Here is a 24,306-nt window from a genome sequence, read left to right on the forward strand (position 1 = left end):
TCTGCAGGCAAGGGTGAAGGGCTCTTGCTACATGTTGAATTCATCTCATCTCGTTTCTCTCCAGATGGTATTTATCATTTGTGTGTGGTATGTGTGCCTGCCCAGCCTGGTGGCCTCAAGCCCCTGATTTGAGAGAGGATATGATTCTCTCGACATGGTCCAGCCCTTTTCCTCCTGCTGTGCTGTGCAGCAAGCCCTGGCTTTGTGTACAAAGGCCTGTTGTCTCCCTCTTGTGAGAAGTATCCTTGCAATGGTGTGCTTTGGAGACATTCACTGTAACTGTCTGGTAGCAAATAACTGCTGTGTGGTGGAGCGTTTGTTTTAAGCTCAGGACATTGGGGTGTGATGGGGGACGCTCAGTGCTGCTGGACTAGGAGAGATTGCAAGTCATGGGATGGCTGGGAGGAGAGAGGAGGGGAAAAGCTGTGTGTTAGGCTCTGTTGGTAGTCATGCTGCACACGAGACGAGGCTGATGGGGAGTGTGTGTAAAAAAAAAAAAAAAAAAAAAACTAAAATTATGTATATCATGAGAATTTTTATACAAAGGAGTAGAAACCAGGGTTTGTCATTGAGTAAACTAGTTGACTAGAAGTACAACCAGCTGCAGGACAGGGAATAGAGCTTCTCCTGTGGCTGAAAGGGCAGGTTCTGCCAAGGCTGTGAAGCACTTCAGTGTGTCCCTACTCCCCTGGCTGTGCTGGCAGCAGGCTGATGGGTTGTTCACAAGTGTAGATTTTATGTCTGTTTTAATCTATCCTCTTAGTAAGAGAAAACGTGCTCCAGACCAACATCTCGGGGAGGGACTTCTTTGGGTGTCCCTAAACCTGACAGGAGCTATTGAAGTGCAAAGTCAGCTAAAATAATCTGTATTTCATTACTGCAATTTGCCTGTGTTGTGGTTTAACTCCAGCTGGCAACTAAGCACCATGCAGCTGCTCACACACTCCTCCCCACTCCGTGGGATGGGGGAGAGAATCGGAAAAAAAGTAAAACTCGTGGGTTGGGATAAAGAGAGTTTAATAGGACAGAAAGGAAGACAGTAATAATGATAACAGTAACAAAATGACAATAAAAGAATTGGAATATACAAGTGGTGCACAATGCAGTTGCTTACCACTCGCTGACTGATGCCCAGTTAGTTCCCGAGCAGCAATCTGTCCCCCTGGCCAACTCCCCCCCAGTTTATATACTGGGCATGACATCACATGGTATGCAATACCCCTTTGGCCAGTTTGGGTCAGCTGTCCTGGCTGTGTCCCCTCCCAACTTCTTGTGCCCCTCCAGCCTTCTTTTTGGCTGGGCATGCGAGGCTGAAAAATCTTGACTTAGTATAAACACTACTTAGCAACAACTAAAAACGTCAGTGCGTTATCAAGGTTATTCTCATACTAAATCCAAAACATAACACTATACCAGCGACTAGAATGAAAATTAACTCTATCCCAGCTGAAACCAGGACAGCCTGCAAAGGGGGCTTTGGTGGCCAAAGAGAACATATACTTTGTTTATAAGTTATGAACCTAAGTAAAACATTTCTCCCCCTCCTTCTTGGGAAGCCTTTCCAAGCCGTGTGTGCTGTGGTGGTGTGTTTCAGAAACAGTCTCTGAGACAAGTATCTTAATCCCTTTCCCCCCACCCCCGTGCATTTCCAGCAGTCCAACAATAGACGTGGCAGTCTTTCCATTGCAGTCCTGTCTGCTGGGACTCTGCTGTGGATGCACTGCCCTCTCTGTAGGTAAACAGCAGGCAACTTGAAGGGAGTTATTTCCTTCCTGCTTCCACTTGCTTAGCTCAGACTTGGGATGAGAGCCACCTGATGGGGGCAAAGGAGACTTGGAAAAAGATCTGCAGAAAGTGGTGCAAAGGGAGGGAGGGGAAGGGAGAAGATATTCTAGCTGAAAGGGAGAAGATATTCTGGCCAAAAGGGAGGCGAGATGAGGAAGAGGAGAGGGATCTCCATCAGAGAGGAGAGAGTGACAACTGAGAGCAACAGCATAGAAGTAGAGAGGGGTCAAGGGGAAGAGGCCCTCTGGATGGCGTCTCTGCTTTGTCAGCTGGCCAGGAACTGATGAGGTAAAGGGAGATTTTTGGCAGAGGCTTAGAGAGCACTGTACTGACTGCTTGGGATCTGCTAGTGACTTCTGCTGTATGACAGTGAAGGAAAATCAAATCCTCGGTTCACAGCTCTGCTATTACACGTCCCAGGGTCTCTGCACGTCTTTGCATGGACAGAATACATGTGTGTACTTGGTCCTGACTATCGCTGGCTTCTGCAGAGAGTGTAGCTGTCTCCTAGCAATCTCCTGTCCGTCTCTACAGAGGAGCCACTGGCAGCAACAGCAGGCATTTATCTTGTAAGCTCAGCAGCACTCGCCTTACAGTCTTTGTTTTCTCTTCCCTGCAGTTCATGGCGCAGGGGAAAGCCGGGAGCAGCTCCCCTCCATCCACAGCCTCCAAGCCTGGCAGTCAGCTGGACACCATGCTGGGAAGTCTCCAGTCTGACCTGAACAAACTGGGTGTAGCTACGGTTGCCAAAGGTGTCTGTGGAGCCTGCAAGAAGCCTATTGCTGGGCAGGTGAGTTGAAGGTGCTGTCTCATTGCTCAGTCTTGGGCTGCAGCTGGGAGTAATGGGGAGGGCTGTTTCGTGAGGCTGAAGAGACTGGAGATGCTGGAGAAACTGAAGTACTCTATTTATCCACTGGCTAGGTACGCTGTAAGCTCCTCCAGTGACCTCTACCCTGCCCTTGAGGGACTCCCTCTCCTGAGATGATAGGTAATTCAGTTTTCATGCTACCCCAGTCCAGGGCTCACTTGAGTAGTAGAACTTGTCATTCTTGCTGACCTCCAGCTGGTATCTTGTCATGTGGTCTAGGGGAGAGGGAGATAGAGTTGCCCTTCATAGTTTTTCTTCTCAACAGGTAGTTACAGCCATGGGGAAAACCTGGCACCCTGAGCACTTCGTCTGCACCCACTGCCAGGAGGAGATCGGGTCACGTAACTTCTTTGAGCGGGATGGTCAGCCCTACTGCGAGAAGGACTATCACAACCTCTTCTCCCCTCGCTGCTACTACTGCAATGGGCCGATCCTTGATGTGAGTTCCTTGGAGGGGGATTAAGGGTGCTGGCAAGGTGCTGCAGGCCTGGGTATCAAAAACTCCACCCATGTGTCCTGGGTGAAAGATTTTGTTTGGGGACTTCTATTTTTCCTTTGCCCTGGCTCTGAAAGGGAAACAACTTGGCCCAGTCAAATTCTTACACTAGCAAGAGGAGTTAGTCCCTCTTACCTTCACTGAAGTTCCTTCAGAACCCCACATCACTCCATCATTCTGGTAATGATTCCTCAGCATTTGTCTATTGGTAGCCTGTAGTAACAGGCACCAGTCTAGTCCTGAGAGCTGGACGGGGCCCTGTATAAGGGAGGAAGCAGTGCCTAAGATCCTTTTAGGGTAAAAAAAAGTGTGCAGTGGGGAGAGCCTGAATGAGCCAGAGGCGGGGGAGAATTGACTCGGCTCTCTAAAGGACAGTCTATTTTAATGCACGCTCTTGACAGTACCAACATTAATGTGTTCTTCCCCCCACCCAGCCCCCCCTTACCTCCAAGATGAAGCCATCATTTACATGACTTGCACTTTGTCTTCTTCTGAACAGAAAGTGGTGACGGCTTTGGACAGGACATGGCACCCTGAACACTTTTTCTGTGCCCAGTGTGGAGCTTTCTTTGGACCTGAAGGTATTGCTGGTTTATGCAATCTCCTCCCTGAACTGCAGACAAGTGCATAAGGCAGACCTGCTATTAGGGGGCAGCCTGACTGATGACAGGGGAACTACTGAAGATGGAAGTTCCAAGAGATATAGCAGTTTATGGGGGAAGGATGCTAGCAGTAATCTTCTTTTCTCCCTGGAGAGGAAGGGTATGCATGTGCATGTGTGCGCATGGGACAGGAAGGGCAGCAGGCAGAACAAGGAACAGCTACCTGCTGTGTCTGTGCGATAGCAGAGGGAAGGATGATCCTACCCATGCTGGTTATGCCGCAGAGCTTGGCTGGTGTTAGGTAAAGATCAGGAGCTGATACTCTTTGCCTCTGTTCTCCGTTGGCAGGATTTCATGAGAAGGATGGCAAAGCCTATTGCCGCAAAGACTACTTTGACATGTTTGCTCCTAAGTGTGGAGGCTGTGCCCGGGCTATCCTGGAGAACTACATCTCTGCCCTGAACACCCTGTGGCACCCTGAATGCTTTGTCTGTCGGGTAAGAAACCCAAGGTTCTTTGCTGCTGCTGTACGACCCCTCTCATTTCCACCCTGCAGGCATCTGGTTCCTTATCGGGAAAAGGCATCTGTGGGGTAGTGAAGGGCAGCCAGCCCCACAAGATAACATGTCAGCAACCAAACACCTTCTTGTTCCTCTGCCTGTTTACATTAAACTTTCTAGCTGCTTTGGTCTTTCTGTTCCTTGCTGCAATTATGGGCTTCTGCAACAGCTCACAGATAAACAGAGACATTTTCTGTGACCTTTAAATAATTATAAGCTAAGCTTCTCTCTAAGCACTTGCCTCAGCGATCAGATTTTGAGGATCTTCCTCCCATGTTCCATCTGACAATGTAAACTAATGAGACTGACCTTGTTCAGACAAACATGCAAGTCAGTGAAATAGTGGCAGGCTCCATACAACAGGAATACTGCAGATGAAATGCTTGGCACTCTTTCAGAGAGCCTTGCAAATATTAACTCTTACAAGCCCCAAGAGCTGAGCAAAATCAGCTAGTGTTTGCTAGAGTGGGAAAGAAAGGCAGAAACCAGAACAAGCAGCAGAACCGCAAGCTGCTGATTCCTGTTATGCTCAGAGCGGACTGTCACCGTGCTGTTGGGACTGACTGCCCAGAACTATCTGTGGCTCCCAGAGTGGTGTGCAGAGAGTTGAGCCAGAAGATGGCAGTCCTGGCTGCGTGGGGCTGCGGAGCGGTGTGCCTTTTTGTGCAGAGATTGAGACTTCTGTCAAGCAGTTCTGCTTTCCTTTCCCCCTGCTGCCACGCTGTGACTATTAGTGGGGCCAGCACTGATGTCTTCCAGGACACGAGATGGGATTCTCTTCCTGTTTTTGCTAAAGCAGAGCAGACTTTTCAGCTGTCCTGCTGACTGAGGGAGGGGACTTTATAGAACTAATTGTCAGCATTAGAAAAAGTCTTGGACTTGCTGCAGGCAAACTGCATTTGTCCCACTATTGCAAATGTTTAGCTATTCATGCCTCTGCATGCTGTTTGCTGGACTCCTGTGCATGTGTTGGGGTCCAGCTGTGTGTGGTACTGTGTGTCCTCCCTGGGGAAGAGGATTGTGTTGGGACTGAGCAAAACCAGGATTCTGGAAATCTAGCTTCTCCCTGGGCCTTGCTGCTGATATGTATGGTAATTCTGGCAGTATCCTTAACTCTCCCCCACACCCTGCTGCCTTAGCTTCCCACTTGTACAAGGAGGGGAGTCCCCCCAGTCTTGCAGGGAGAGTGGGTGCTTCTGTGCAGGTTCTGAAGTGTAGCATCCTCAGGTGCCTGACACTGAGTGGGGTGAGGAGCTCTGGATGCTAATAAGTACATAGCTGGTGTATCCTCTTCTCCTCTATTCAAAATCATTAGCACTGTAGAACAAACAGTAGTTTCTCCCAGCAGCGATGCATGTGTACCCTGGTGGATATGTTTCAGGATGGACGATCCTGTGCAAAGTGTATCGGCGGAATGACAGCCATTCTGGAGAGATCACTTGTGAAAATGAATTGTGCTTCATTTTCTCAGTTGGAACCAGCCGCACGTTCATCAGAGTTCTGCTGCATGAAAGTCTGTGTTGGTCCCTGCTTCTGCCTGCCATTGTGGGGAAGCTGGAGTGAGATTTAAAAAAAAAAAACAGGGAAAGGTGCTGCAGTGTTTCCCATCTCAGGGGAAGGAGCGTTCGTTCTCCTGGCTGGGCACATCTGGTAGCTCATCTGTATTATTTTCTTTGTAGAAGTGAAACCAGCTGGGGGAAGGAGCATGGTTAATTCCCTTGCTTGTGGCTGTACCTCTCCATCTTTCAGCCTTTCCTTGGAAACTCTTCTTTGTGGAGAGAGCTTGGCTCTCTGAACAACACGACAGTGCTGAAAGGCAGCAGTTCACCCTGCTCACAGTAGAGCTAGGCTGTGCCACAGAGCAGAGGAGGCTTGTGGAGCTGCCTGCATCCCCAACTTGTTACACAATCTGTTCCCTTCTGCTTTGTCCTCCTGCAGGAATGTTTCACACCGTTCATCAATGGCAGCTTCTTTGAGCATGATGGGCAGCCCTACTGCGAGGTGCATTACCACGAGCGTCGTGGCTCGCTCTGCTCCGGTTGCCAGAAGCCTATCACAGGACGCTGCATCACTGCTATGGGCAAGAAATTTCACCCCGAACACTTTGTCTGTGCCTTCTGCCTCAAGCAGCTCAACAAAGGAACCTTCAAAGAACAGAACGACAAGCCCTACTGCCAGAACTGCTTTCTCAAGCTCTTCTGTTAGAGGCATCATAGATGGGCGCTAAGCATCTTTCTGCCACCCCCTTGGCAGTTCTGTCTCTCTGAACATTACTGTGATTTAGAAACGTTACCAGGCAGGGGAGGAGGGTGGGGTGGGGGTGGGGTGGGAGTGCTTTCTGCTGCTATGGAGAGGCAGTAGATCCAGAGATGAGACGGACCATTAAACTGGAAATGCCCTTGCTGTGTCTCAGTAGAGAGAGGCTGAGTGCCCTCATTACGGTGTGCGTGTCTGTGTGTGTGACTGACAGCTGAGCTTAGCTTGAGGGCTTCAACAGGGAGATTTTACCCAGCCCCCTCCTGGCAGAAGGAATCTTTGCCAGTACGTTTCAGCCTGTGTCAGCTCCCTGAGCGAATCGTGACAGTTGCAGACAACACAGCCCTCTGCTTTGACACCTCTTTCTCAGGCTTTTGTCTGCATGTGTGCAGTCTGAGCAATAGCACAGCGAGGGCACCCTGTGATCTCCGTGCCACCCTGGCTCCACTCACTAGAGCCACGTGGCGTGTGTGACTTACTGAGATCAGAGCATCAGCACAGGCAGCCAAGACCCTGCAAGGGTCTCTCCAGTTCCATTACACTGTAAGGAGATGATACCACTTACTTTTTTTTTTCTTTCTTTTTTTTTTTTTTTTTTTTAAAAGAGGAATCAAAATGTTACTGTGTGGGGCTTTTTTTCCCTGGTTTGTAACTCCCTGCCTTTTCTCAACACACTGGAGCAGGAGGTGGAGTTGCCCCGACCATCCCTCAGCACTGATGTGCGCTCCTGTGGGTGACATCCTATGCCAGGCACCTCCGTCAGCACCCAGGCCTGCTCAGGGCATCTGCTCCCCTTGCCTGCTGCTCCCGGGAGAGAGGAAGAGACATTGTCCCTTCTTTAAAAGCAGGTGCAGAGAGGTTAGAGCACAGCCTTTTTCATCCATCCCTGTCATGAGCGAGTGTGACGTGTGTGTGTTTATCTGGCCTGAAACTCTCCCATCTATCGGGGCCTGAAACTGTCACAAGAGCGGGGAGAAGTGGAGGGGTTTAAGAAGCCAGGAAAAAAAAAAATCCAAACTTTATATCCTTTCTTCTTCCTCTCTTTGCTAATGAGACCTGTCAGCCCCTTGGTATTTCCCTTTTCTGTGCTCTTGTTAAACATGTTCTACTGAGAGATGCTAGAGCAATAACCTTTTATATTGATTGTTACTGGTATAACGAGTCCCTTGGGTCAGGTGTGTGTGACGCACTTGGAGTTTTACTATCAAAGTGAATACTGTATCCTGTCTTTGATAAGAACTGTAGATTTCTACACTGATTTTGAATTCATACCTAATTTACTTTTAATCCTCTTATACAGAAATTGGTTTTGAAGTGATTTTAAGAAAGCAACTTTTATATCAAGCTGTGCTGTTCTAGGCAGTATGCCAGTTGTGCTGGTTTACTGAATCTGTAACCTCAATGCTTTGTTAAGCCTAACTAACATTCAATATTTTTTTTTTATTGTGGGTTGGGAGGGTCTGGAATCTAGGGGGAAGGGAATGTGACTTGTGTTTTTTTTTTTTTTTTTTTTCCTAGCACAGGCAGGTGAACTGTGAATAGCTTTTTTTCTCTCCCCCCCATCCCCCCCAGGTCACCTAAAAGTGTGTTTTTTGGTTTTTATTGTAACCTGTAAACTGCTGTAATTGAATCACCTGCCATTCTCCCAAAGCCCAGCTTCCAGGATGTTACAGTGAGTCTTAATATGATGCTGCAGGGGGGAAGAGCTCAGACCTTGGCCCTCAGTTTCTCCTCTTCAGCCACCTGAAAACAGAGCAGGGCTAATCGGGGAAGGGGTTCCTTTTCTACTGTGGAAGAAAGGTCTTGTGACAAAGGAGAAGAAACTGGGAGAGACAGACTCTGTTCCTGACTAGCTGTGTAACTTTGGGCCAGTCACTAAACCTTACCGTGCCTCAGTTTCCCCATCTGTAAAATGGGGGCAGTTTAGCCTGGATTTGTGAGGTTATTTTGAGGCTTAGTTCACGTTTGCTAGAGCACTTCTAGGTCTCTGGCTGGAGGGTGCTGTGGAAGGTGAAATACTACGTTGAAATACCTGACGGTGTTCTGTGGTAACAGCCAAAGCAGCCCAGGGAGCGGTGTTTGGAATTACTCCTCCAGAGTGCTACAGCAATATCACCATCGACATCTGGTTGTGCTTTTCAGCTTGGCAGGTGCATTAGGGGTCCGGGGGCAACTGTGTCAGAAACCAGCGTGACCTTAGGCTAGAATCTGCGGGTTACTGTCCTGCATAACCTTGCTGCGGTGCTTTTCTGCCCTGCTTGGGTCACTGAAACTGTTTTTCACCGGTTTCCCCGTACAAATGAACCTCAGTTTGTGGTTGTGAGACCGAAGATAGCTGTGCAAGGAAGCACTAGAGCTAAAGCTGTGTCAGCTGGGCTGAGCGCAGCTCTTGAAGAGCTTGTGAGGCAAGAAACCTTAATGCGTTTGTCTTTTCATCTTGAAATCGCTTTGACTTAAAATGGACATTTCTGAGCTGCGAGTGTTTGTCTTGCTGAAAATGTCAACTTCTTTCAGCCCTGCTAAAGAGGACGAAAAGCTGTTGTGGCGGGAGTACCGGAGGGGGATGAGAAGATGCTTCTGGCACTACCACTTGTTGAGTGACACCTGCAGACTGTGTAATCATGTGCCTCAGTTTCCCTGTCCGGGGAGTCTTTAACCTACCTCACTGCTAGTTGAGGCTTGCGTAAGTGACGCTTCTGGCACGTGTGGAAAACCCTGGGTGCAGGGTTCTGCGGAGGGGTGCTGGTGGTGCGCAGCGCCGAAGGGGAGGCTCGTCTGTCATCAGTGCTTAACACTTACCTCCCGAGCAAGATGTTGAGCGTGTCGTGGATTTATCTGGTTTCTGACGTGCTGGGGTGCTACATGGATGCTACTCTGCCAAATAATGACTTCTGGTGGCTGTTGCCACTGTGGGTGTCCAAAATGCCTGTAATTTGATTTCAGATGCAGTTTTAGGGTAGCACAGCCACGGCGCTGAGTGAGCAGGCCCGGGAGGGTGGCGTGTGGGGTGAGCCTGGGTGCGAGGGCTGGGGACAGTGCCGGAGGAGGAGGGACCTGTGCCGTGGGGTGTCCCCAGGGTGGGGAGAGGAGAGGAGACGGGTGGGGGGACTGTGGTGGCAGGCAGCTCCCTGGTGGGTTTTGTCTTTAAAAGCCTCAGCTCTGTGCGCAGCCCCCCCGGACCTGGGCAAGGTCTTTCACACCACGTCCGGGCTGGGCTGGGGGATGCTCCGCTGGGTCGACAGTTAATTTTTGATATCTTTTCTCCCTTGTAAACTTCTAACTCGGCTTTCCTTTTTTTTTTTTCCATTTAAAATTCTTGCAGTTATGCTAATAAAATTTTTACCGTTATTCTCACGTGTGCGTTGCCCTTGTTTCTAGCCCTTAAGCCTGTGAGAAACCAGAATCAAAGCGGGTCACCCCTCTGGGGTTGGGGTGCTCCCAGGGACCCCCCCCTCCCCTCCCCCGTATCCCTCTGTCCCCCTGCTGCGGTCCTCCGGCCGCTAGGGGGCGGCCCACCCCGAGGCTAGCGGCCTGCTGCGCCGCCCGCGCTTTCCGCCGCCGGTCCTTCTAAGCGACAGGCGCGGTGCTCAATGAGGACGGCGGCTCGCCCTGATTGACACGCGGCGGGCAGCCAATGGGTTGAGCCGGGGTATCTCCGCGGCTCGCTGCCATTGGGCATGAGTCGCGGTATAAAAGGAGGTGGGCCCGCCCTCCGGCCTTTCTTTCCCGGAGCCCTCGTGGAGGTGGGTGCGCGGCGCGGCGGCTCCCGTGGGCCCAGGCCGGGACTGGGCGGCCGGGCCGGCCTGGGAGCGAACCCGGGGCCCTGGGCCGCGGCCGGACTGTCGAGCGGGGAGCGCGGAGCCGCGGGGAGGGGACTGGGGAAGGGAAGGGAAGGGAAGGCAAGGGTGCGGACCCGCACCCGGCTGAGCCGCGCTTCTCCCACGGCAGGTCCCATCTCGTCTTTAAACCCACCGGGCGATCCTTGGAGCACCGCCGCGATGCCCAGGGAAGACAGGGCTACGTGGAAGTCCAACTATTTTATGAAAATCATCGTGAGTGTCGGCGCGGTTCCGGAGGGCTGAGGCTCGGCCTTCGTGGGGTGCTGCCGCCGCCCGGGCCTCGGGGGTGATCCCGGCCCACGGAGAGCGGTCCTGGCGCTGCGAGGGGCAGCGGGAATCGGGCTGGCGTGTCTGCGGGGGGAGGGGGGGGCTTTCTGAAAAAGAGGTGGGGTGCCATAGGTTGTCCGTGTAAGGAAGGATTACGTGGCGGTAGGAGAAGATGAAGATAGTCCGGATCAGACCGTTTTTAAGGTCCCTGTGAGATTTGCTGTGGCAGTTACAGAGATAATTTGTTTAGGGATCTAACCAGACAGCTGAGTGAAAGGTGCAGCCTTGTGGTGCACCCAGTGTCAGTTTGAGCTGAGCACTCTCAAAACTCCCGACAGATTTTTTACATTTTAACATATTGTGGTTTTAATGCTGCTCCATGCGCTGGTCCAGATTTCTTTGCCTTTCTTGCTATAGCAACTCCTGGATGATTACCCAAAATGTTTCATTGTGGGAGCAGACAATGTGGGATCCAAGCAGATGCAGCAAATCCGTATGTCCTTGCGTGGGAAGGCTGTTGTGCTGATGGGGAAGAATACAATGATGCGCAAAGCTATTCGTGGTCATCTGGAGAATAACCCGGCCTTAGAAAAGTGGGTAATGCTGTCTGAGTGTTTTCCTGGATCCTCTGTCTGGGAGGAGGAGACGTTGTCTGAGAAGTAGAACTGAAGGCTGTCATCTTTCCTTCAGGCTGCTGCCTCACATCCGTGGGAATGTGGGCTTTGTCTTCACCAAGGAGGATCTGACTGAGATCCGGGACATGCTGCTGGCTAACAAGGTAGGGCAGATCAGCCCTCACTGTGTCTCTGGGCTGGCAGATACAGAATGAAAATAAAACTGAAACTGTGTGTGGGATACCTGATTATTTGGAGTCTTCAAGGGCTGGGAACTAGGCCCCTGCAGCCTAAGCTAAACTGTTCAAGTTCAACTTCTGTCTCACTTGTGTGTGCCTGGGTGATGTCCATCCTGGAGGAATGCTTCAAGAGGGATTTGATGCCATCCCATGAGATCTGAGAGGTGAGCGTTCTTTCAGCTTCTTGTTTCCCCTTTCTCCAGGTGCCAGCTGCTGCCCGTGCCGGCGCTATTGCTCCTTGTGATGTGACTGTGCCAGCCCAGAACACTGGTCTCGGACCTGAGAAGACCTCCTTTTTCCAGGCCTTGGGCATCACCACGAAGATCTCCAGAGGGACCATTGAAATTCTGGTTAGTGAGCAGCATGCTGCTGTTGTCGAAGCTCTTCCTTGACTGGAGGGCCCTGATTGTGGCAGTTGACGGAGCTGTGAAGGTCAAAGCTCCTGTTAGTGCTGAAATGCTGTATCAGCAGTCTGACTGCTGCATTTGGGGTATTTGAAGGAGGAGGCCTTGCTTGGCTCCGGTACGCAGTGCGGGGGGACTTAAGTTTTCCATTGGATCTCAGCTGTGTTGTTAAGCTTTGCTGGAGGAACTGGGAGGCGAGCTACCTACAGGTAATGGAGGAAGGGCGCTGCCTTTCTCCTCGCTGAGATGCAGCTGCTTGTGTGGTCTAGGGCTTTCTCAACTCGTGGAGCTGAACTTGGAGCCTCTTTTTGTTGGGCTCATTTGTTCCTTCAGTTCCATCTCTTGCGTTGGAAGTGTACCTTTGTGTCCCATTGCATTGACGTGCCTGAATTTCTTTGCGCATATTCACTTCTTTTCTCCTTATTTCTTCAGAGCGATGTGCAGCTCATCAAGACCGGAGACAAAGTGGGTGCCAGCGAAGCCACCCTGCTGAACATGCTGAACATCTCCCCCTTCTCTTTCGGGTTGGTGATCCAGCAGGTCTTTGATAATGGCAGCATTTACAATCCCGAAGTGCTGGACATCACCGAGGAGACCTTGCACAAGCGCTTCCTGGAGGTGAGTGCCACAACCCGTACCTGTTATGTTCCACTTCTTCTGCCTAACTGCTGTGGCAGCCAGCACTGCCCCAGGATCAAGTATCGTCTCTGTTATTTTCTGTGGGCTCTTGCAGAGCCGGGAGCTCTCCCCAGTGCTCTGCAGAAACAGTCTGTCAGGGAATACCTTCTGTAGGCTTTTTCATCTGAAGCTATTTCAGAAAGCGTTTGAGGCCATTTAAATCCTTGTCTAATTTCACTGGAGCTGCATTACTTGTCTGCATTGCACGCTGTCCTTCGTTACGTCGGCAGCATTGAAATGTGCCGTCATCTGTCGTGTTTTCTAGCCCAGGTTATTTCTCAGAGCACAGAAACCTGATTCTCTCTCTTCACAGGGTGTTCGTAACGTTGCCAGCGTCTGTCTGCAAATTGGGTACCCGACCATTGCTTCCGTGCCCCACTCCATCATTAACGGGTACAAGCGGGTCCTGGCCGTGGCGGTGGAGACCGACTACACCTTCCCGCTGGCTGAAAAGGTAATGGCTGGGTCTGATCTGCTGCTCAGAGGGGTGTTAAAAATGCAGCCAGGCACTTTCACAGAAAGACCTTGCGTGTCGCCTAGTTTGAAAGAACTTGGACCTGCCTGTGTGCGGGAGACCTGTCCTGAAAGGGGTTCTTGCTTCCACGTGTTGTGTGTGAGTGGCAGGAGAAAGGTGAACTACCTGGCGTTCCTTCCTCCCTGGGGCTATTGCACTTGAGTGTAGCTGAAATGTCTTTGATTCTTCATACATGGCAGCGATAAGTGCATCCGTTTGGCTTCTGGCAAGCTGCAAGCGTTGCCCTTAACGATTGCAAAGGTTCAACCCTTCAAAATGTTTGTTTCCTTTGAGTTTACCTTCCCCCCCCCCCCCTTTTTGCAGGTGAAGGCCTTCCTGGCAGACCCCTCTGCTTTTGTGGCAGCCATCCCTGTGGTAGCTGAAGCGGCCGCACCCGCCGCCGCTGCCGCCGCCGCTCCGGCGAAAGAGGCGGTGAAGGAGGAATCGGAGGAGTCTGATGAGGACATGGGATTCGGGCTCTTTGACTAACAGCCGCCGCCGTCTGTCTTATTTGTGTCAGAGTTGGTCCAGTGGGAGAAATAAAAAGCTATTTTACACCTTGACGTGTCCCCGCATCGATGGTGTAGTCTCCAGATCACTGCGAGAGGCGTAATGGAGGGGCTGCCGAGGGACGCTTGTTCCTGGGGCGGGGGGTGGTTGCCGGGTGCAGCCGGGGCTGAGCAGAGGCCTCTCCCGGCGGCTTGTCTGGGCGGTAGAGTCACCGCCCGCCCCTCCCCGTTCCCCAACGCTCAGGGCTCGGTTCCGCCGTGCGGAGGAGGCCGGTTCTCCCTGCGCTCCGGCCGGGCAAAGCTCCGGGCCCGGGTCCGGGTCCGGGTCCGGGTCCGGGTCCAGGCCCAGGCCGCGGCGCCGTCGCCATGGAGACGGGCCCGCCCCGGTCGGCTCCGCGCGCGCGGCCCGCACCGGAAGCCGCTATCGTTTCCGGGGTCACAGGCGGCGCCATGGCGGCCGACACGCAGGTGAGTGCGGGGCGGTCGCGGCCCGGTGATGGCGGCGGGGGGGGGTTCCGCCGGGGGCCGCCCCCCCTCCCGCTTCGCTGCGCTCCCTCGTCCCGTTTGCGGGGCCTGGCCCTGCGCCCGCGGTCGGACGGGGACGTGGCAGCCGTTCCCGGGGCGGGAAGGCCGCGCCGGCGCTGCCCGCCGGAGCCGCCCGCAGGGAGGCCGCACCGGCGCCGTGCCCCGACCCGCGGGGCGAGGGAAGGGACGCCCCGGTGCCGGTCTCTTTCCGGCGCTGAGGCGGCCGGGGAGCCGGGGCTGAGCCGCCGCTCCGTGAGCGGCTGCCGCGGCCCGGAGAGAAGCGCGGGACGGCGGCTGCCGCGCTGGGGAGGATCCCGCCCGCTCCCGAAGTCAGTTCCCGAAAAACGACTGGCACAAGCTGCGTCCTTCCCGGCTGCGTCTCGTCTGCGGCTGCCGGCCCAACGCCGGGCTCGGCGGGCCCGCGGCCTTCCCCCCTGCTTCCAGCGACTCAGCGGGGGCTGCGGGCGCCGGGAGCCCCGTTCGGAAAGGGAGAGCCCGAGCCTTGTCCCCGCTCCGGGCGGCTGAGCGGAGCCTGCCGGGGTGGAACAGCTCCCGACTGCCTGGAGTCGCCTGTTACGCACTGATGGGCTTTTTTTCTCCAGCTTGGTGCATCAGGTTGGGATGTTCCCGAGGCGGATCCCAGCCTTCTCAGGATCAGGTCCTTACTAGTACAAATACCGCAGTTTGTTCTCTGCATTTGTTTGCAGCAGCGTTGTTTGCGTCCTAGCCTTGTAACGCGTGTACGTCCTAATAAAAAGAAAAAGTAAATGGGTGAAGCCTGTCCCAGCAGCTCTTCCGTGGAGACTGGGGAGTCATAGTTTGTGCAAGTCACTAAGCTGTTTGGGAAGTCCTGTAGTGTTATACATCATTTATATTTTTAATTTCTAGACTGTTGGGATAATTTTAATGTGCTTTTCATGTCTGTACATCTCCCTGCTTCTGATTAAGCAGCATGAGTAAGTGCAGCTTGGTTTGAGTTTGCATATGACAAACTCATGTAATTGAAAGGTTTGAAAAGAAGATGAGCTCTTTAATGGCGACTTGTTCCGTCAGTTCTGATGGTAACAACGTTGGTCGACCTGTGCCTTAGCGTTCAGAGGTGCAGCCCTGCTTTCAGCCAGTTTTTAAGGAGAGCTCAGGGTGAGAGATGGTCACAGGGTCAGGCAAGTGTGGACGGCCTCTCTAAATGCCAGGTAGCTGCAGCACAGAATTACCCTTCCTGCATGTCAGCAAAAAAACTTCACTGAAAGCAGCTCTTGAGAAGGATGGAGGCAGTTGCCATTTCTCAGTTGCCAGGTTTCCTGTGCTTAGAAGAAGACTTGTGGCAAAACTGGTAGAGCTCTGCCTGAAGACGGAAGGAACAGTTTTGATAAAGGCATGTTTATTTGCTGCCCTTCCTAAAGATGATGATGATGATGATTAAGATATAAAGTTGCTCAGTTTAAGAAGTGAATTTTAAAAGCCTTTTCTGGAGAGCTGTGTTTTCGTTTATGTAAATGCAGAAAACCCATGAACATAGACCTGGCTGAGCCCTGTTCAGCCCACACAAAGTTTTTATCTTGCATATCTTGCAAAACTTGGAAGTTCATGGAAACGGTTTCAGCAGTTGAAGGAGCAGGTCGCTGAGAACTTAAACTTCTTTCTTGTTTTTCCAGACAGTGTATCTCACTGTCTTCATACCACTTGAAAACTGAAACAAACTATTTATAGGAGTTAAACTCAGTAAGCAGTTTCGGTCCCTTCCAGCTGGCAGATCCAGGCACTCAGTAGCACAGGCATGAAAAAACCATTCAGTTGTGTGATGTGATTTTTCGTTTTGCTTGGGTAACCTTGGGCGCTACTGGTAGCCCATGGAAGGAGTTTGATAGCGAGGCGCAACCTTTTGTAATCTGGCGGGTCCAGTTTACAAAATCCCTGCGATGTGCATGTTAATTTGGGAAAAGAGTGAATGTGAGCAGTTTATTCTTTTGCTAGGCCTGAGTACAGAATTTCACAACTATCCAAGGCCAGGTTGGATGGGGCTTTGAGCAACCTGGTCCGGTGGAAGGTGTCCCTCCCCATGGTAGGAGGGTTGGAAGTAGATGTCCCTTTTAAGGTTTGAGGTCCCTTCCAACCCAAACCATCCTATGGTTCTATTCTATGACTGACAGCCTGAAACCACGGGTCGTTTTTTCAGGACGGGCAATTACAGTCAGCCCTGGGTCATCTCTGGTTAGAAGTCCCCCTTCGGGGGTGCATGGGCTTTAGGAGATAACGTACACTGAAAAGTACCTTTGCGTTCTTGAAGTGCATTTTTTTTTTGCTTTTAAAGGTCCTGTACTCTAGGCTATTGATCTTACCTCTTACTGTGTTACTTTTAGAGGGGTAAGCGTATCTTACAGAGCATGAGTGCCGTGACAGGGACACAGGTTAACAAACAGAAAGCAGTCATCCCTCAGCCTAAGGGGAAGGTTTCTGAGTTTCATCATGTATGATGTACAGTGACCCTTTCCCCAGCAGGTAAGACCGCGGATGCTTACATTTGGTCACTAAGAGATCATGTAGCAGCAGATGACATGTTTTGCTTGCCCTGGTTTTTGCATTCTGTGTGTTGATATCAAAGGCAGTCTGATGTTTTTTCCTCTGTGTGTGGTTTTAGATTTCTGATACACTGAAGCGGTTTGCGGTAAAAGTAACAACAGCCAGTGTGAAGGAGCGGAGAGAGATCCTCAGTGAGCTGGGAAAATGCATTTCTGGGAAAGGTAAAAGCTTTGGGGCACTGTTCTGGTTACCAGGGTGGAGAAGAATGTTAGTATGTGTTGTTTCAAAGGCTGTGTGAAACTTGAGGCATAGTTTTTTGAGGGAGAGGGCTGGCAGCGTTTGGAGCCTGTGCTTTCTCGCGGCATTAATTCTAAGCATGGATTTTGTAGGTAGCACAGAACTCTGGTTACTAGCATGTGTGCTTTTTCCAGTTAGTAGTTGTAGCATCACGTGTATTGGTTTTTCGTTCGTGTGTCAGTTGCCGGTTTCTCTCCTGACTCTTAGCCTGTTTTTTTAATGATTCGTGGAGTATTTATATACACACACATATATATATATGTAGAGAGATGGAGAGTGTAGAAGATTTCAGATAGTCTTAATAAAACAGTTGAAGCAAATTTTAAAAAACCTTTTTAATTTTTGCCATTTTCTGAAGATGACTGTGGAATAGCATGTGTTCTAATTTTGCCATTATTTTAAAAAATATGTGTAAAATTTGTAAAGGGAGAACTTTTACTATGATCTTTGCAAGCAATTTCATAGATGTGAGCAGTTCACAGATTTCAGTTGTGAAGTGAATCGTGTTTGTGTTAATGATTAAGAGCTCATTGATCTATGAAGAAGTATTTTGAAATACGTTCTGTTACAGATCTTCCAGAGGGTGCAGTGAAAGGCCTTTGCAAACTCTTCTGCCTTACTCTGCATCGATACCGGTGAGTAAATTGATGTGGAAAATCTGTGTTATTTAATCTATCAGTATTTATTAGTTAAACTGGTGTGGAGGAGCTGGAAACGTTAGCATGCAGTGTCACATAGGTGCGTATGACACTGAAAGATGCTATCTAGTAATTGGGCTCTCAGGTTTGACATTAAAGAGTTTTATAACACTTACCTTGTGTTTCACCTTTAATTTTGAAATTAAAACTTTCATTCTGTGGTTCAGTTTGCAAGAAGGAAGGCTTGTGAAGCAAGACTAAGGTGTCCTTTAGGTGTCTTTTAGACACTTCTAGATTGGATTAAATAGCGGCCTGTTGTAGAGAAAGCTGTTCAGAACCTATGTTTTCTTCTGCAACCTGACAGAGAGCCTCGACATAACTTCTGTCAGTTGAGGAAAGGAATGGAGCTTTCTGCCAGAAACTTCTCCACTTGGAACAGCACGGATAAAATAATTATTAGCTTGACTGCTGAAATGAGAAAGCAGTGTCCTTTGTGTGACACAAGGGTAGTAATATGTGTAATGTTGGCAGGATTTAAAATGTTCATGGAGATAATTTTTTCATTCTAGCGATGCAGCATCCCGCAGAGCCCTGCAGCTGGCGCTTCAGCAGCTCGCAGAATCCCAGCCAGATGCAACAGCAAAAAACCTCCTGCAGTCGCTTCAGTCCTCAGGGATCGGCGGCAAGGCTGGAGTTCCCAGGTGCTGGATGAGTTGCTTTGTGTGGAAGCAGTTCTGAGTTGCTGGTAGTTGCTCTTGTGTTCAAAATGATTCTTCTGCTGCTGCTTGCCAGAGGTGCTGAAAACATTTAGAGACAAAGCTGTTAATGACCATTTAAATCTTCCTCTCTTACGTCTTTCATGTCTTCTGGGAAAGCAGAAGGACTATCGTAGTATTACTGCTGGTGGATTGGGTCTGTGTTACGATTTTGCCTTTGTTAACCTTCGGGTCTGGACAGATGAGGAACAAACTCTTTTACCAAGAAACAGTCTCCAAAATGATTAGGAAAGGGGATTTCCTTGCCCATCTGGTGTTCAGCTGGTGGAATTCAAGACCTTCTTATAGGCAGGGAGATAATGAAATTTGAAGCTGAGCTGAGGAACACGTGGCTTTTCTATTGTGGTAGCTTCTGGAAACACTAGTCATTCCAAAAGGTGACTTAGGGTATTGTTCAGCTGATACAGGCCACAGAGTGTCGTCCTGCAATGCCTCCATGGCTCAATAGAAGTGTAGCTTTTAGAAAAATATCTGATCTTGGTTTAAAGGCTTGCAGTGATACAATAATTACCCTTCAGTCACAGTGGCTAGCCTTGTGTGCAAGGATGCTTTCTACGTTCTTTCGCCTTGAGGTAAAGATCAAAATGGGGTGAGGATCCTCAGGGAGCTGCGAGGTGGGATCCATTACCTGAAGTGGAGGGAGGAGGTGAGAGTTAGCAGAAATGAGAACTGAGTAGTGTGCCAGGAGGGAATGTAAGCTGAGAAACGATTTGGCAATCTAAGGCTGGGAAGCTCTGACAGTAAAGATGAGCAGCAGATGAGAAGTCTTGAGTCACTTTTTGGGCACTCTTAGTTGGCAAAGTATTTAACTCTCATTTCTGTAATGCCACTGGGAAGATCCAAAAATGGTCTGTCTTCTGCTAAGGTTTTTCATTCCCAGCAGTCAAGACTTAGCCTTGTTTATGCCATTCAGAAGTTCTAAGCGTTAAACAGGAGCTGGAACACATAGCTTATGAGGAGTAATTATTTGCTTTAAATGCTAAGACTTTAGCTGTATTTTTCTGTGATAAAATTGCCTCGCTTATAAAGGTGGTGTTCTGACTTGGGCAAAGATGAGTCTGTTAGGGACTAGTAGATGTAAGTTACACACTGGGAGTAATAGATTTACCTCCTTCTCCCGTTTGTACAACAGTAAGAGCAGTGGATCTGCAGCTCTGCTGGCACTCTCCTGGACATGCCTGCTTGTACGCACAGTCTTTCCAACACCTGAAAAGAGACAAGGAGAAACATGGAAAAAACTGGTAGGTTCTTTTTGGTTTACAGAAATATCCCTTCGGAGATAAGGACTTAAAGATTTCTAATGTCTTTTAAGTTGCTGAAACATTGCAAATCTGAACGTAACTGATAATGTCATGTTAAAATCCAGGTTTGCATGACAATCTTTTTTGCTTTCTGGTGTATTTTGATCTCTCCTGTTCCGCTGGAGAAAGCAGGAGGTGTATAAAGCATGACAGTGGGGCAGTCTTGCACCGACGCAGAGTTGCTCTGCATACTGTGGTGTATACCAGTGTTTCTAGACTAGGTGTGCTAGTGGTGCCTCCAAGGTGCAGTCTGCAGCATGGCATGAATTCCTTGTGCCTCCCTTGAAGTATTTGCATGTGATATTCTGTCATATAGTGTCAAGTAGGTTTTTCCTTTTTTTCACCTACTTTAACAACCTGAACCTGTGACCATGCTCATAGCACCTTGGAATATGGTTGGAATACATTTTCAGAAGAGATGTTATGTGTTATAAATTGCTGTTTTCAAAGTAAGAGTTTCCAAAACTGCTATGTGTGGTTCTGCAAAGTGGTGCGTGTGAGATGAAAGCAATGGCAGCTTGTTGGAAGAACTTACACGACCTAAGGACTTTTTCCTAAGCAGATTCAGCTAGTTACTGGCATCTGACATGCCTCGTTTGATATGAGCTCTCTGAGGAGCAGGTGCATGAAGGTTTTCTCGGCTATTTCCCTTGGCAGGTGGAGGTTCAGTGTTTGCTCCTTTTGGAAGTCCTGGGAGGTTCTCATAAGCAGGCGGTGGATGGGGCCGTGAAGAAATTGAACAGGCTGTGGAAAGAGGTGATGTATACCTTGTATGACCATATGCAATAGCTGTTCTAGATTCTGTTGTGTTAATGTGCCTTGCTCTTTTTCTCTTCAGAACCAAGATCTGGTGGATCAGTACCTATCCGTCATTCTTGGTCTTGAACCAAACCAGAGTTACGCTGCAATGCTAGGACTTGTGGTGCAATTTTGCACAGCCCAGAAAGAGATTGATATTGTTAAACGATACAAGGTAAATCTGTTGTACTGCTTTTTTGGGGGAATAAGTAGCGTCACTTCACATCATGGAGAAGGGGGCTGAAGAGATGTCTCAGTGAGGTTGGTACTTTGCATCTGCCCCTGGTTTCATTATCTGTCAATTCAGTAGTCATGCACTTCTGACTAAAACAGCTGGGATAGATTTATAGAGGAGGTGCCAGATATGTGGCTTTTTGCTGTGGCATGTGCATTTATGTAGACAGCCAACACTGCAGCTTTCTGCCTTCTCCCCTGTTGTAGGAATGGAAGGCAGCATTTAGGTCTCCTTGCATTTTGAGTGTTGGGCTGAAGGGTAGAGCAGAGAGCACTGATCTTTGCTTGACTGTCTTATGTGAGGATGGAAGCAAAGCTTCTGCTTAGTGGATAGGGCTGCCTTCCAGAGGAGAATGAGGTGGGGTGTCAAGCCTGGCTTCCTGATGGTGTACAGGGAGCTGTGTATAGGTTGTGATGTGGCTGTAATTTGGTGTTTCTGCTTGTTCAGAGTGCTCTTCTGGATTTCTATTTGAAGACCATCCTTACGAGCAAGACAAAGCCTCAGAAGCACGTGCTGGTGAGACACACCGTTACAGAGCTGTTTGTGCTTTTGTCCTACATGCCACATCTGCTGCTGTGCTGACCACTTTGTACCCTTTGCAGGATAGCTGTTCCCCGCTTCTTCGGTACATGTCTCACGCTGAATTCAAGGACTTAGTTTTGCCAACTCTGCAGAAGTCCCTGCTACGGAGTCCTGAGAACGTAATTGAAAGTGAGTCTGTCATTTCTCTGCATTGTTCTGTCAAAGCTCATGAATAGTTGTTCCTTAGAGGTCTGGAGTTGTTGGGGGAGTGCGTCTCTCTGGACTATGCTTTTGGTCCTGTGAGCACAGGCAGCAGGATTGTCTGGTGTCTAAGGGTTAGATGTGGAGAAGCAACGTTTGTGGTGTGATCCCAAGTGTCTGGGTATGTGATAGCTACTGTTTGCACTGAGGACAGAATTTCACAGCTGAGTGCTAAGAATAATCCTGAATTAATCTGTTCACTGGGCATCAATTTCAGTGGTTTTTTTCTTCCTACTCCTTACTGACCTTGTCTGCTCTTGATGTGAACCGTGGGGAAGGGTGTATTAAAATGCTAAAAACAGTTACTTAACAAAATGTAATATGCCATTATCTCTTCTGTCGTCAGCAATCTCTTGCTTGCTTGTATCTGTGAACCTGGATCTCAGCCAATATGCTCTAGACATTGTGAAAGGACTGGCCAGTAAGTACTCTAACTTCTGGAGGGAATGATGAATTCAGAATAAAGCTTTCTTCAACTTTCTGGCTGTACCTATAACAGCTTGATTACTGGTGAAGACGTTGTTTTATGTGGGAGGGAGGATGATGCTGTAATTTGGAACTGGAATAGTTCATGTGACTGTTCCAGAAGCTGAGTCAATCCACATGTAAAGATAAGTTGCCTCGCTGATTTTATGCAGTTTGTCGTGAGGAGCTCTTAGCTTGTGCATTATTTTCTAGGTCATCTGAAATCCAACAGTGTGCAGCTGATGGATGAAGCAGTTGTGGCATTAAAGAACTTGGCTCGACAGTGTAGTGATCCTTCAGCTGTGGATTCACTGGGCAAACACCTTTTTGCCATCTTAGGGGGTGAGTAAATTGTAGGATAAGCAGTGGAGATGAATAAAAGTTTGCCAGCTTCAAGGAGTTTTGTGTATTGTATTTTCTGTTATCTTTAGCTGCCTGTATGGTAGGATTGGCTCAACCTGGATCAGGGATAATGGGGCAAGGTTTTGTATTTTAGGGAAGATTCTTGATGTAGCACTTAGCTGTTGTCTGTAAGTCAGCCGTCACCCATTTGTTTCTATTTGGCAGGCTCAGAAGGGAAGCTGACAGTTGTTGCTCAGAAGATGAGTGTCCTTTCTGGTGAGAATCCTAGAAGAAAGCTGCTTCTCTGGTGGAAGAAATTCAGCAGAAGGCTGAATGAAAGGGATCTGTACTTAAGCCTTTAGGATTCCCTGCCTGTCATTCCAAATTGGCTGTAGTTGATGTCACAGAGGGTGCTGGATACCACATGCCAGTTCTTGACTTTCTATTCAAAGGAAATAATTGGCTGGTGGGCTGTGTTTTATGCAAGGAAGAAGATGACTGTATCCTAAGTGAAAATGAAGACAGGTCCTGCAGTATTGGTACATGGTAGATGTGACATCCAGATGTAGTGACAAGAAAAAGAGATGTCTGTGCAAGGATTGAAATGTGAAGGGTCATTCTTGATTGTTTTTAGATTTTGCAGCAAGTGCTGGTAGTTTGGGAACTAATGAGAGATCTCTGTCCTTTCAGGGATCGGCAGCCTTAGTCACCATGTGGTTTCTGGATCCTCTAGCCAAGCTCTGACTGGAACTGTGGCTGAGCTTTTCATCCCTTTCCTGCAACAAGAAGGTTAGACCTCTTGCCTTTGTTCTGGGTTTGCTAAGCTGCTTTCATCTTGAGCAGGATTTTCGTACAGCATGTTATTCAGGATAAATCCGGATTCTCGCCTGTTGTGTTATAAAATCCATTGCCCTGTTTTGATGAGCAACCCCATGGAGACAGCGCTGTGTCTGTTAGAAGCACATGCATTCTTTTCCTGCCTCCTCCTGACATTGTTACCTGCTTTCTGGTTTAAGTTCCTGTGTTTTATGCAGTTGCTGTACTGACATGAGCTCTGTGTTAATTCCTAGTCCATGAAGGCACATTGGTTCATGCAGTCTCTGTCCTGGCTCTTTGGTGTGTTCGGTTCACCACAGAAGTTCCCAAGAAGCTGGTAGAATGGCTAAAGAAAGCCTTCAGCCTTAAAACCTCTACTTCAGCTGTGAGACATGCCTACCTGCAGTGCATGCTAGCCTCTTTCAAAGGTAAAACTGTGCAGCTATTAATAACTCTCTTGACTGTGTGGCTTAAGAGAACAGTAATCAACTTTTGTGCTTCCTGATGTAAGTAGATAGCTGTGTGGATTAAGAAAGATTTTGTAAGGCAGTATCTGTTCACTGACCTACTTCGTATTTCTCCTTAAACTCCTTTTTGCCTTCCAAGTTTATGAAGATGGTTTGTCTCCTTGTTTAACTAGCATCACTGCCCGTTGTGCTGTCTTTTATATACCCCCGGGGTAATTTTTGATTGCTTTATTTTTGTCTTATGCTTAAATTGTAAGGTTTCTAGCTCAGGGACCATGCTTTTGTTTTTTATAGCACCCAGCATGCTGGGATCCTGGTCTGTGGCTTTGGCTCTTGGAAGCTTTAAAAAAAAAAAAAAAAAAAATTACTGTGTTTGAAATGAAGATCTTAAGAAATTCTAAACTTTTGGTGGTCCTTTTGAGATTTGCATCTGTTGGTCCTATCCCCTTTGACTTCAGCATTTCATGCACGGGTCAATAGGCGATCAGTCTGATGCCTGTATGTGAGATCTCCCTTTCTTGATGCAGCATGAATCAAAAAGATGGTATACATTTGCTTAAGAGATCAATAACTCAATGTATTGTATAGGTACAATGGATTAGCCATCACTTTCTCAATATGAATATGAGCGAAATTGTAATTCTGCATTCTTCTATTGTAGTTACCAGGAATTTCTGTGCTATCATAGGGCTGAAAAAAACATTCTAAAAAC

At 48.9% G+C, this 24,306-nt stretch overlaps 3 protein-coding genes across 7 annotated transcripts in view; all 3 read left to right on the forward strand.

Moving 5' to 3' along the window:
- The window catches only part of PXN (paxillin), a 46,412-nt gene extending 38,587 nt beyond the window's left edge, over nucleotides 1–7,825 (forward strand). For 3 of the 4 annotated variants that reach the window (XM_052796604.1, XM_052796606.1, XM_052796607.1), the window contains 5 exons: nucleotides 2,405–2,575; nucleotides 2,919–3,092; nucleotides 3,649–3,730; nucleotides 4,100–4,248; nucleotides 6,250–7,825. In XM_052796604.1, the coding sequence (XP_052652564.1) occupies nucleotides 2,405–2,575; nucleotides 2,919–3,092; nucleotides 3,649–3,730; nucleotides 4,100–4,248; nucleotides 6,250–6,516 (843 nt within the window). In that variant the 3' untranslated portion in view covers nucleotides 6,517–7,825. Of the gene's footprint in view, nucleotides 1–2,404; nucleotides 2,576–2,706; nucleotides 2,774–2,918; nucleotides 3,093–3,648; nucleotides 3,731–4,099; nucleotides 4,249–6,249 lie in introns of those variants that run through there. The other variant, XM_052796605.1, reaches the window with a different exon arrangement.
- Nucleotides 7,826–10,127: 2,302 nt separating this feature from the next.
- On the forward strand, nucleotides 10,128–13,685 carry RPLP0 (ribosomal protein lateral stalk subunit P0). Its single transcript, XM_052797695.1, has 8 exons — nucleotides 10,128–10,310; nucleotides 10,516–10,619; nucleotides 11,091–11,266; nucleotides 11,364–11,451; nucleotides 11,730–11,876; nucleotides 12,363–12,548; nucleotides 12,922–13,062; nucleotides 13,447–13,685. The coding sequence occupies exons 2-8, from the start codon at nucleotides 10,566–10,568 to the stop codon at nucleotides 13,609–13,611; spliced, it is 957 nt and encodes a 318-aa protein (XP_052653655.1). The 5' UTR covers nucleotides 10,128–10,310; nucleotides 10,516–10,565; the 3' UTR covers nucleotides 13,612–13,685.
- Nucleotides 13,686–14,045: 360 nt separating this feature from the next.
- Nucleotides 14,046–24,306, forward strand: part of GCN1 (GCN1 activator of EIF2AK4) — a 44,679-nt gene continuing 34,418 nt past the window's right edge. For both annotated transcript variants that reach the window (XM_052796170.1, XM_052796171.1), the window contains exons 1-14: nucleotides 14,046–14,099; nucleotides 16,795–16,897; nucleotides 17,545–17,608; nucleotides 18,181–18,312; nucleotides 19,520–19,628; nucleotides 20,346–20,444; nucleotides 20,527–20,661; nucleotides 21,169–21,237; nucleotides 21,324–21,432; nucleotides 21,851–21,925; nucleotides 22,183–22,311; nucleotides 22,537–22,587; nucleotides 23,002–23,100; nucleotides 23,382–23,555. In XM_052796170.1, the coding sequence (XP_052652130.1) occupies nucleotides 14,082–14,099; nucleotides 16,795–16,897; nucleotides 17,545–17,608; nucleotides 18,181–18,312; nucleotides 19,520–19,628; nucleotides 20,346–20,444; nucleotides 20,527–20,661; nucleotides 21,169–21,237; nucleotides 21,324–21,432; nucleotides 21,851–21,925; nucleotides 22,183–22,311; nucleotides 22,537–22,587; nucleotides 23,002–23,100; nucleotides 23,382–23,555 (1,366 nt within the window). In that variant the 5' untranslated portion in view covers nucleotides 14,046–14,081. The remainder of the gene's footprint in view (nucleotides 14,100–16,794; nucleotides 16,898–17,544; nucleotides 17,609–18,180; nucleotides 18,313–19,519; nucleotides 19,629–20,345; nucleotides 20,445–20,526; nucleotides 20,662–21,168; nucleotides 21,238–21,323; nucleotides 21,433–21,850; nucleotides 21,926–22,182; nucleotides 22,312–22,536; nucleotides 22,588–23,001; nucleotides 23,101–23,381; nucleotides 23,556–24,306) is intronic.

Source organism: Harpia harpyja, chromosome 9 (assembly GCF_026419915.1).
Source record: "Harpia harpyja isolate bHarHar1 chromosome 9, bHarHar1 primary haplotype, whole genome shotgun sequence".
NCBI lineage: Eukaryota > Metazoa > Chordata > Aves > Accipitriformes > Accipitridae > Harpia > Harpia harpyja.

Excerpts from the sequence above, each read along its gene's own strand:
- RPLP0 (XM_052797695.1), top strand. The coding sequence starts at position 10,566 with ATGCCCAGGGAAGACAGGGCTACGTGGAAGTCCAACTATTTTATGAAA. Across the intron at positions 11,267-11,363 it reads AATAACCCGGCCTTAGAAAA|GCTGCTGCCTCACATCCGTG; the intron begins GTGGGTAATGCT and ends TCTTTCCTTCAG. Across the intron at positions 11,452-11,729 it reads ACATGCTGCTGGCTAACAAG|GTGCCAGCTGCTGCCCGTGC; the intron begins GTAGGGCAGATC and ends CCCTTTCTCCAG.